Source organism: Numida meleagris, chromosome 2 (assembly GCF_002078875.1).
Source record: "Numida meleagris isolate 19003 breed g44 Domestic line chromosome 2, NumMel1.0, whole genome shotgun sequence".
Taxonomy (NCBI): Eukaryota; Metazoa; Chordata; class Aves; order Galliformes; family Numididae; genus Numida; species Numida meleagris.
The window spans coordinates 1,303,472-1,315,518 of NC_034410.1; the positions used below are offsets into that span (position 1 = coordinate 1,303,472).

Sequence of the window (12,047 nt, forward strand, 5' to 3'; positions counted from 1 at the left end):
CAACAGACGTAGCAGCCTAGAAAACTAGGAATAGATATTAATCCCAGCTTTAGGACAATCCCTATGAGAAAAAGGTTAAACAGCAGCTGCAGTGGATCAGGAATTGTGTTGAGAGGGGGACCTGTACTTCAGAGGTCATTCAAACAAAGCACGTCAAGAGGGAATCAGGTGAGAGGAGAGGGCAAGAGGCAGTGGTGGGGCAGAGAGAAAGGAGAAAAACAGGAAAGAAAAAAAAATCTATCAGCAAGGGTGGGAACTGGAAAGTGTGGAGAGGTCAGATGCAGTGGGAGAAAAAGAAAGAGTTCAGAAACGTGCGCTGAGAATTTCTTTTTACCATTTACTGTCACAGTGGCTGTAGTCTGTTGATTTCCACACACACAGCTGTAATCACCAGCATCTGCCGAATCCAAATCCTGGATCACCAGCTCTGCAAAGGGGCCTTCCTGCTCTATTTTGTATTTTTCACTTGGTTTGAGGACTTTATTCCCCTTTCTCCACTCAACGGGAGCCGATTTGCTCAGCTTACAGTGCAAAGTGACTGCCTGGCCCTCCGTTGCTTCCTTGTTCACCATTTCTTCTTGGAAGAGGACAGGCAAGGCTGAAGGATGCAATACCAACAGAGATGGAATCAGAAATGCAATGAAATGACCTGGATTTTTGGTGAATCATTGGACTGCAGTGTATACATTCAATCAAAGGTACTACTGCTTTGTTGTATAAGGGGAGAAGACCTTCTGGAGTAGAGAGAAACAAATCAGAAAGAAAAATACAGAACACTGCTGAGCTGTCTCAAAGGAAAACAAGAACGAGGGAATACTCTCTAACAGGACAACTGGCTCCATAGAGCTGACAACATGAAACCTCTACAAAACCATACTGACCAAGCGTCAGACAACCAGAAAATGTTGTCCAGCACGCTAAGCTCGGGGTTTAACGAGAAAGATGGGTAGAATGTTTACCATTCACTCTCAAAGTAGCTGTGGTCTTCTGCTCTCCGCACACACAGGTGTAACTCCCAGCATCGGACAAGTCTAGGTCCTGGATGACCAGCTCAGCAAAGCGCCCTTCCCGTCTCATCTTGTACTTGCCATTTGGCATCAGTGCCTTCCCATCCTTCCTCCACTCGACTGAGCTGACTGCCTTGCTCAGCTCGCACTGCAGCGTGGCTGTTCCACTCTCTGTACCTTCCTCATTCTTCAGCTCTTTCTTGAAGTGGACTGGCAGGGCTGAGAGATGCAGAATGAACATGGAGTTGCAACCCAAGGCGCCTCTGGGCAGAGGCTGCATTGTGATTTAGAAATGACTCCCCAGACCTTATCCCAACACCCTTATCCTTAACCATATCAGCCTTTTTTTTTGTGGCTTGTAACAACATTCTCTAGCAAATAGTTCTGTTGCAATCAGAAATTTGATCAAGAACACACATACAAACAACAATCTCATCCAGGCAGGAGGTAAAGAATCCCCCGTAACAGAAAATCCCAAGGAATCTTTTTCCATACTCGTTTTGGAAGACATACATGCACATCAGTGTCCTTCACTTGAGGAAGGTCTCTGAGAAGACATTACAGAAACACACATGCAACGTTGGGAGTGATGAAATCTGCTTGTGGATGGAGACTGGGGAAAGGAGTGGCACGGCAACATGAAACAATGGAAGGATGAAAAGAGGAGACACAGGTCATAAAGGTTGGAGTTGACACAGGACATAAAGGCAGGTGTTGACACAGGACATAAAGGCAGGTGTTGAAAAAGAATACATAGAAAGGAAGAAGGAAGGGATGGACAGAAATATTCCAGAATTTCATGAGTTATTTCTGACATTTTACCATTGACTGATAAAGCTGCTCTGGTTTTTGGCTTCCTGTTATACATGTATAAGTGGAAAGATGAGAAGAGTAGACACAGGACATAAAGGTAGGAGTTGAAATGGAATACATAGAAAGGAAGGGACTAGGACAGAAATATTCCAGAATTTTGTGAATTATTTCTGACTTTTTTACCATTCACTGATAAGGCTGCTGTCGTTTTTTGGCTTCCCACTACACACGTATAATCTCCAGCATCCTTTGTCTCCAGGTCGTGGATCAGCAGCTCAGCCACTGTGCCCTCTTGCCTCATCCTGTACTTGTTACTCGGCCTGAGAACAGCGTGCCCCTTCCTCCACTCCACGGGGGCCTCTCTGCTCAGCCGGCAGCGCAGGGCGGCCGTCCCACCTTCCAGAGCCTCCAGACTCTGAAGCTCTTCTTCAATGAGTGCAGAGATGGCTGAGGAATGAAGCATTCTCATTTTACTTTAGGGGCATCATTAACAGCTGGTTACCTCCATATGGGACTCAAAAGCCCAAACCAAACTCTCCTGGCATAGCTAACAGACCCTGACTTACCTGCATTGCCAGGACTCTACTTGCACTTACAATAGCACGCCACGAGTTTGTAGGGAATTAAAACCAAAACGATTATTTTTCAATAATTAGAACATCGAAGTAATTATTCCTCCGCTGCTTAAGTGATGTTGGTCACAGACACACAAAAAAATTGTTCAGCAAGTAAAGAAAAGAAATGCATATTCTTTAACAAAACACATTCACCATTGTCTTACCTCCCAGCTTAGAACTCAGGTAAGTGTCTATGTCCTGAGCAGAAAGCAGAACTGTTATTTCAGAGGCAAGGAAAGATATAAATATATCAGGTCAGAGTTATTTGATTGATCTGTTTTTGTATGAGGTTATTGTTCTAGAACACATGTAAGCCAATGGACACAGCCAGAGCTGCCTTTCATTTGTACTGATCCCTTTTTTTCTGAGCACTCATTGCAGATGTGCAGGACCATAGCAAGAACAATAACAAATGGTCACAAGCAGGTGTCTCATTCCTACCATGAATTTTGACTTGGGCTGTGGTCTGCTGGTCTCCAGTGTCACAGGTGTATCTTCCCGCGTCTTCTGGCTCTGCATTATGAATCACCAGCTCTGCCATTGTCCCCTTCTGCTTCATTTCATATTTGGCACTTGCCTGGAGTGTGGCTTCTCCCTTCTTCCACACCACAGTGGCATCTGCTTTTGTGATTTCACAGCGCAAAGAGACAGATTTCCCCTCTTCCATCTCCGTGTTCTCCAGGGTTTGTTTAAACAGGACAGGCACCGCTAGAATACAGAAACAGGGATCAGGACAAGCCCCCACTGTACAGCAGGTGTCCCATGGTGGTTCATAACCATAAATCATATAATCACAGAAAGGTTTGGGTTGAAATGGACCTTTAAGATCATCTAGTTCCAACCCCCTGCTGTAGGCAGGAACACCTCTCTCTAGACCAGGTTGCTCACAGCCCCATCCAGCCTGGCCTTGAATGCCTCCAGGGAGGGGGCATCCACAACCTCACTGGGCAACCTGTTCCAGTGCCTCACCACCCTCACAGTAAAGAAGTTCTTCCTAATGTCTAATCTAAACCTACCCTCTTCAATTTAAAACCATTTCCCCTTGCTGACGGCATCTGGGAGCCTATAAGATGATGTCTGGGGGATTTGGGGGAATCCAAACATCAATCAGTTTGCCACCTACAGTTGCCAGAGATTAGACACGGCTGCATGGTGCTCCTTTCTGCTCTTCCATGTTATGTTTTCATGTGCTGCCGTGCTCCTGATCTGCAACTCTAACTCCAGTCTTACAGCTGTGTAAAACAGCTAACCAACCAGCACACAGAGCACAGGGAACAAATCTTCTGCACTTATTTTCCGCTCAGCGGGAAGAGACAGATTTAAAATCTCAGATGCAAGACATGGAATTACATGAAAAATACGTACAGCTACTTCCAAGCATGCAATATTAGCACTATATTTTCATCGTGAGTTTGTCGAGGGTGCTACCACAACAAAGCAGTGCAGTGTTGAGGAGGGGAGGTTGTTTTTTGGTTTGCTTTTTTTTTTTTTTTGTAGAAAACCTATCGAGAAACACAATGAGGAAGTGGTGCAGTGCACCCAACGTTGCTTACCGTGTACTTTGACCTGAGCAGTGGTCTTCAGCTCCCCAGCAGTACAGGTATATTCCCCAGCATCTATCGATGCCACATCCCGAATGATGAGCTCTGCTACGGTACCATGCTGCTTAAATTCATATTTCTTGCTGGCATGCAGAACAGTGTCTCCTTTCATCCACTTCACCGGGGTATCGGGTTTGCTGAGCTCACAGGTCAGCTTGACTTGTTTTCCTTCTTTAGCTTCTTCGTCTTGAAGCTCTTGCTTGAAGAGAACTGGCATTTCTGAAAAGGGACATCGCACACATTCGAGCTTGCACATCACTGTTTCCTTTTTGTTTCATTATTTATTATTATTATCATTCAGATAGGAAAGCACGGGAATGAAAATGCACTAGCAAAAGGAGTGAACAGCTCACATCTGGCTGCTAGAACACCACAACAGCAAAAAAAGTATGTATGCTTTTTTCCTTTTAACCACTATTTGCACTATTAGAAGACAATTGCTGTTATTATTAACAACAACAAGCTTCCTTTGGCATTCTGGGGACAGTCAAAAATTCATGGAGCAATGCACAGAGTATACAGAACAACCAAAGCCAGTTCCACAGGTGCAACTTAGACATGTCTTGGTGACATCAGGTTTGGGAGACACTGAACTAGACTGCAGATCTGTGGCCAGAGCCTGACAACTGGTACAATAAATGTCAAACCTTACTGAGGTCACCTCATACATAACACAGAGGACACAGAGAAATGACAGAGCACTGTTTCTCGTGACCAGCAGTGTTCATTTCTTGTTATAAGAAACCACAACGGATTTTTATCAGACACGAATGCAGACTTAAAAACAGCACCAAAGAAACGCAGAACACAAAGGGGTCCCTATGGATGCTCACAGCCTGGGATTCAAGATTTTAAGGTGAGCTGTGGTGGAGATAACACCCACTGGGGAAGAGAAGGAAAAATACGTCTAATGAAGTGTTTTCCTTTCAGGTCATTAAAGAAAAAAACCCACAAAAAAAACCAACCAGCCCCTCAACAATAAAACCAACCCCTTCCTTCCGGGCTGGTGCTGCCTCCTAATGCAAGCTGATGAGTGTGCAGGTCAGCTCCTGATCCACTATGCATTTGTCCTGTGGCTACTGAAAAACTGCAGCCTATTCTTCTGTTCCCCTTTCATCTCTAGTTTGTGGACACCCACAGTAACACGTGGACACTGATGTTTTCTGCTGTTGTTGCATTCTGCTGTGACCCTGATTGATAAAGCAATGTTACAACAGTACAATCTGTTGCAGGCACCTGTGTGACTCGATTCCTCTGATCTGAATCCACGTGTTTAAATCCTACATCCATCCACACCCTGCTCTGTAAAAGGAGAAATGGGGAAGGCACGTAGCACTCATGGGCATTTGGATAACACTCATTAGGAATTTATTTTTTTTTTATTATTTAGCAGAAAAAATTCTTCTTCCTCATGAGTGAGATTCAGGTCCTACTGAAGTCAACACAGGTCTTGTATAGAATCATTTTATAGAACAGTTTGGGTTGGAAGGGACCATACAGCCCATCCAGTTCCAACCCCCTTGCCGTGAGCAGAGCTGCCAACCACTAGATCAGGCTGCCCAGGGCCCCATTCAACCTGGCCTTGAGCACCTTGGCTTTGTGTGTATTGGGTATTGGAACAGTATTCTAGTGCTATGGAAAGTTATAACAATTGGGACACGCTCATTACATCAAGTTCTTCTCTTTTCTTACATAGCAGACCTCAGCCTTGAAATGGTTTCTCAGGGCTCGGCAACTGCTCTGGGCAGCTTACCTCCCTCTTTGTGCTCTGAGGTTCAGGCTGACTCTTCTAATGAGCCAAAGACTTTTTGTTCTTGCTGACTTCTCTAATGGGAAGGTTTATAATGTGAGTAGCGGGCAAGTTTGCTACCGGTTTTGGCCCAGCTGAGTCCCATTGTGTGTTTACCTCACATGCTTTCCCAATGTGCTCAGGGAAGCACATTAAAATCTCTTATATCTAAGAAGAGAACATTTGTTTCAGCTCAAACACAAACCTTCAGTTATTGACTTCTCCCTGATCACATTCTTTGGAATTAGTGCTTTTGGATGCGCTTGTCTCAATAAATTTAGCTGCTTCAAGCAACTCCCTAGACAAATGTGGGTGTATGGGCTTCCTCCTTGGACACAGATAGCACTGAAAAGAATTTGAGAAGGTGATTCATCCGTTCTCTGCATTATCTTTTAGGCTGCACGGATCTGAAGCACAAGTCTTACAGGAAGCAGCTGAGGGAACTGGGATGGTTCAGTCTGGAGAAGAGGAGGCTCAGGGTAGACTTCATCACCCTCTACAGTTCCCTGAAAGGAGGTTGTAGTGAGGTGGGAATTGGCCTCTTTTCCCACGTTAACAGCAAAAGGACAAGAAGAATGGCCTCAAGTTGTGCCAGGGCAGGTTCAGGTTGGATATTAGGGAAAACTCCTCCTTAAGAGTGGTCAGGCACCGGAACAGGCTGCCCACGGAGGTGGTGGGGTCACTGTCCCTGGAGGAGTTCAAAAAGAGTGGAGATATGGCACTGAGTGACATGGTCATTGGCAATATTGGTGGTGGGTGCACAGCTGGACTGGATGATCTCAGAGGTCTTTTCCAACCTTAATGATTCTGTGATTCTATGATCTTCTACAGAGATTGCCACCGTTATCTCCTGATCCATCCCTGACGGCTCTAGAGAGCTGATACTTCCACAGAGATAAAATTGGGTAAAATGAAGGATTTTCCTATTTCGTTTTCCTGTTTCACATTCTGCCACAACTCTGGACTCTATCCCGGATGATTTAACTAGAACCTTTCCTGCACTGAGCTGCAAAGACAAGAGGATCCTTTTCCATATAGTTTCACATTTTCACATCACTTCAATGTATTGTTCTGAACTTGGTGATGGACGACAAGGTAGAACCCAAGCCATTACTCCAAATGTTCTTACCCTTGACAGTAATAACCGCACTACTTTTAGCTGCTCCAGCCTCACACTCATATCTGCCACTGTCTCTTTCTTCTGCCCCGTAAATGACCAGCTTGGCTTCAAATCCCGACCGACTGATGTTATACTTAGAAGAATTCCTAAGGCTCTTCCCGTCTTTGCACCACTTTACAGGGCTGTCTGATTTGGAGGTTTCACAGTGAAGATTCACATCCTCTCCCTCAGTGACTTCAGTATCAACCAGCTCCTTTGTGAAGATGCAGGGCTTTTCTAGAATCACATAAAAACGGTCTGAGATTTTCACAAGAGGTGCAGATATTCAAATCACAAGTAATCTGCGAGGCTTATGTCCAAGATCACTTGCATTAAAACTACAAGTTAGCAAGGAATAATTTGGTGTGCAAGGCTACAGAGCCCTCAGGGAGGCATTAACCACACCATAAAATCTGGTTTAGTAAATACCCAATGCTATCTGGGAGAAGCTGAAAAGAGAATGCTGTAAAACAGATGATCTCTCAAACCTCACTAAACTTAAACAAGACAGAGGCACAACGTCCCTAAACACTTCTCCATGCGTGCTTCTTAGTTTGAACCTTCCAATGGAATGCAGAAGGATAATTCCAGATGAAGCAAGGCAGAATTCAGATTTCTCAGACAGTCATATAGAGCCGGGCTCACCTCATCAGTGTGAGGCCACCTAAAAAGCAGGCAGATATCCTGGACTGGTCAGGTAGGGCATCTCCATCATCAATGGAAGACAACAGACACCTCCAAGGACCAGGTATTCATTTCCAAGACATGTTTTTAGGACAGAGGAGTTGAAATGCACTCTGGAAGTGTTTGCCTTTCTTTATAGCTCCTAGAAGCAGCCTAAGCTAGATGCTAAAAGCTAAACTGGCCAAGGTAGGACTTATGCCTCCTAACTTCTGGCTTTTTAATATGTAAAAAACCCAATTAATTGGAAAATTCAAAAACCATTCTCCTGAGCAATACAACATCACATGTTGGTGTTACCAAAACGAGCCAACTCTTTGCAAATAAGACTTTAAAAATACCTATTTGCACTTTTGCAAAAGGGCAAAAATGGTCAACTGAGGCAAATTTTTGAATTTTGAATAAAATTCCCTTGCAAGAAACAGGATGATTTTAAAAAGAATGAGAATGTGATCTGACACAAGAGAGACTGTGTGTTGTACACCTCTGAGTAATAAGAAATACTTATATTTTCAGTAAGAAAACAACACTTCTCTAAACTTACACTCTTAGATTTTCTGGCATTCATCTTACTCCTTCCCTATTAAAGTAGACTAGCATCGTAGTTTTTGCCTAGTTTAACTTTTCTGGAGAAAACACTGCCAACCATGAATAGCAGGTAACAGATGTAACATTGCCTTTCCAACAATGAAAAATACATTTAAGACATACTGGTTGTTATTTTTCCTTTTTTTTTTTTCTATGAACTGATCAATTTCCTCTCTCTCACCATTGCAGTGGTGCCCTATCAGCTTAGCTGAAGGAAAACTGGACAGGATATCCAATGTATCATTGTTATACTATAACATTCCCATCTGAGGTTCAAGAAACATACTGACAGTTCTCCAATATTGCAAAATGTTAATTTCCCAGTCCTAGTTTTGTTATATAGGTAACGATACACTCAAACATATATAGATATACAAACGATGGGGCCAAATTTATAGCATTTTTGTCACCTATCCACATTATCCCGTAGTTATTTCTGTACATTCTCTTCTCTCCCTCAGTTTTTATGCTTGAATTACCTTTAACAACCAAACTGGCAGATGTTTTCTTATCACCAGCTTCAAATGTAATGACCCCCGAGTCCTTCAGAGAGAGTTTTTTCAAGGTTAGCAAGTGATATCCGCCAGGCTGAGACTGGATGTCATTAAGTTCATTGGTATGGAGTGGGGTTTTATCCAAAAACCACTGCACCTTGCTATACTCTACAGGAGAGATTCTGCATTTGAACATGGCAGATTCTCCTTCTAACACAGTGACATCTTCCAGGTCTTCTGTTATTAGCACTTTCTGGCCTGAAACGAACACAGATACATCAATTACTGGAATCTTCCATTCCTAACACGAAAATCATTACGGAAACATCCAAGATTTTCCACGTGAGTATTTCAAGAAAGAAATACACTCATGATACAGAAGACTGAAACACAATTTCCCTGTTACTGAACACAAAAAAAAACTATTCACAAAAAGATCATATATACAGGACACACACCAATATAGGATGAAGACACCTTCAGAGTACCAGAGCGCATATAGCAGAACAAGTAGTCAGCACAAGGCAAATCCAATGTTATGAACTTTCTCCTAATGGAACTACCCGGAATGCAGCATCAGGGAATTATTTACTTCTAACTTGAACTTTATGACAGAGAACTATTTTTAACTCAGAACTAAGTCAGAGATAGAAACTTCACACTGATTCCAGGGTCACCATCCTCTCCTCACGGCAACGTTTCTGTTTTTTAAATGATACAGAAAGTTCTCCAGGTATAAATGCTCCAAATCAACCAATTGCTCTACACGTCCAGTTCCATGCTGCTCTATTTTTGTCCACGTCCTGTGCAGTGTACGTATGTCATGAGTCTGAGCCAAAATCAGTGAATGTGCTACTCATGTGCTGAGAAATCGATCTGTGTATGTATGGATGGCAGCACATAAACATCTGCACACACAGCCACCCAGCAGCACTGCTCTAGTTGGTACAGTTCCTTCCCTTTCTGTGCAGTTTGCTCTGTGCACGGCCTGTGAACTGCCATTCAGGCCAGACAGCTGCAGCCCCAAAGATCTGACATAAACGTACGAATTCTACCAAATTAATGTCTCCTGCTGGAGAAACAGGATGCACAGTCATATTGTTCTCACGCATACCTTGTACGACGAGCTTGGCTCTGGACTGGGCATCACCAATGTCACAGGTGTACGTGTCACTATCACTTTTCTCCAGATTTTTTATGGTCAGCTGCAGGTCTTGTCCTTTCTGTGTCATCTCGTATTTCCTGCCAGGTCTGAGTTCAGCTATGCCTTTCCTCCAAACCACAGAGGATGCAGCTTTCTCGCTCTGGCACATAAAAACTGCAGTTCCACTTTCTTCGATTTTCAGATCTGAAAGTTCCTTGATAAAGTAGTTAGGCTTTTCTGGAATGAAAAAATAAAAAATAAAAAAGCAGGGATGAGGATGAAGGACAAAGAGATTTGTTACCCCAGCAACTCCCAAAGATACAGAGGGGTCTTGAATTTCCTTTGCCCTCACTTATAGAACCACATCATATAGAGATGGAAAGGGTCTAAAAGAAGATCATCGAGTCCACCCACTGACAAAGGGTGCTTATTTCTAGAAGATACCTGGAAAGTTTAATGCCATTGTACAGGTGCTGGTGAGATCTCATCTGGCAAACTGTGCACAGTTTTGATCACCCATATTCAGTAAAGACTAATTCAAATTGCAACTTTGCTTGGCTCATTAACTAACATCCAAGATTATTCAGTTTCCAGATTAAAAGAAAAAGACTTTAATCCATAATATTTTCTGAAAACTAATAATTGATCCTGCTTAAGCAAACAGAAGAGAAGAACACCTCCCACATGTTGCAGATATTTGCTTTGACTTCTCTACATGCCGTCCCCAGCGTGCATTCAACTCACCTTGCACTGTGACCCGGGCTTTTGTTTTAGAGTCCTCCGTCTCACAGGTGTACTCTCCGCTGTCCTTGACTGTGGAGTCATGGATGATCAGGATGGCCCGTGTTCCCTCCTGCTGCAAGTCATACTTCTGGCTTTTTCGGATCGCTTTGCCATCCTTGTACCACCTGATGCTCACATTGGGTTTCGACAGCTCACAGCTCAGGCTGACGTCCTGCCCTGCTGCTGCTGTCTTATCCTCCAGCTGTTTCATAACCTCAGTAGGTTTTTCTGAAGGAGAGAAAGGCATTTTGAGTAACGTACACTTAGGGCAGGATGTCTCTCTCTAAATACATGCATCTATATGCTGGAGATACATTGGAAAGGCACTTGCTCTGGAGGCCATTCTACAGCCAGCAGGAATCTGCTAAATATGGGCGATGGAATTCAAGGTACAATTTGTTTTGGCTTAGATCTATCCAACGTGGATGATGAACCATGCCTGAAAACTGCCTCTTTCTTCTCTCCCTGATCACACTGGGAGCCTCGGATGATGGTCCCAGTTGCACCTCTTCTAGATAGGAATTTTTTGTACAGCTAGATGACATGAAGGCCATCCCTTCAGCTTCGATTTAGAGGATATTTGCACCTACGGTTCCTCGAACAGATAATTCCTGATTTGTTGTTAATGGAACAAGCTGTAGTGAGATGCCCATTTCCAGCACTACCCCCAGTGTCTTGGGCGGTTCTCATATTTGTGTAAAAACTTTCATCCTTTCACTTGCATTTAAGGAAAATTCTCAGTGCTTCAAGGTTCACGTAGAAGGTTGCTATTTACTTTAACCATATCATGAGTTTTCCCTCATGATTTACTGAGACATCTTATCAGAAGACAGCTGGAGGAATCAGACCCCGGAATCTCTCAGATCTCATTACCTTTCACCGCCAGAGAGGCTTTGGAGGTCAGACCACGGGCAGTGAAAACGACTTCCCCGGCGTCAGCAGGAATCACACTTTTGATACTGAGAGTATACTTCCGACCCACGTTAGAGGCTTTAAATCGCCCACCACTTTCCACTTTGCTCCCATTCAGTGTCCAGTTGAACTCATCAATGCTTTCATGGGACAGAATGCACTCAAAAGTGCAATCTTCTCCCTCCTGGATTTCAGTGTTCTTCAGCCGTTTGGTAATGCCAATGTTCAGTTCTGAAAGATAAAAGATAGGTTAATATAAGGTTTATATGGAGAAGAGGCATTTATGATTGGTATGACTAGAAGTACTGGTGGTTTTAGCTCAGGATTTGCAGGACACCTCTGCATTCATTACTGATGTACTTGACTTGCAAAGAATTTCTCAGATTTTCTCCACTCAGAATTACCAGAAAGTTATAGAAAAAGAGACATGTGAATCTCCTAGCAGCTCACTCCATGGAG

At 43.5% G+C, this 12,047-nt stretch overlaps 1 protein-coding gene across 10 annotated transcripts in view; it reads right to left on the reverse strand.

The window, feature by feature from the left end:
• The window catches only part of OBSCN (obscurin, cytoskeletal calmodulin and titin-interacting RhoGEF), a 140,488-nt gene that overhangs the window by 101,924 nt on the left and 26,517 nt on the right, over positions 1 to 12,047 (reverse strand). For 8 of the 10 annotated variants that reach the window (XM_021389265.1, XM_021389263.1, XM_021389261.1 and 5 more), the window contains exons 18-27: positions 11,550 to 11,819; positions 10,638 to 10,904; positions 9,864 to 10,130; positions 8,735 to 9,007; positions 6,957 to 7,223; positions 3,991 to 4,257; positions 2,879 to 3,145; positions 2,004 to 2,267; positions 960 to 1,226; positions 335 to 598 (exon numbers count right to left, since the gene is read on the reverse strand). In XM_021389265.1, the coding sequence (XP_021244940.1) occupies positions 335 to 598; positions 960 to 1,226; positions 2,004 to 2,267; positions 2,879 to 3,145; positions 3,991 to 4,257; positions 6,957 to 7,223; positions 8,735 to 9,007; positions 9,864 to 10,130; positions 10,638 to 10,904; positions 11,550 to 11,819 (2,673 nt within the window). The remainder of the gene's footprint in view (positions 1 to 334; positions 599 to 959; positions 1,227 to 2,003; positions 2,268 to 2,878; positions 3,146 to 3,990; positions 4,258 to 6,956; positions 7,224 to 8,734; positions 9,008 to 9,863; positions 10,131 to 10,637; positions 10,905 to 11,549; positions 11,820 to 12,047) is intronic. The other 2 variants (XM_021389262.1, XM_021389266.1) reach the window with 2 other exon arrangements.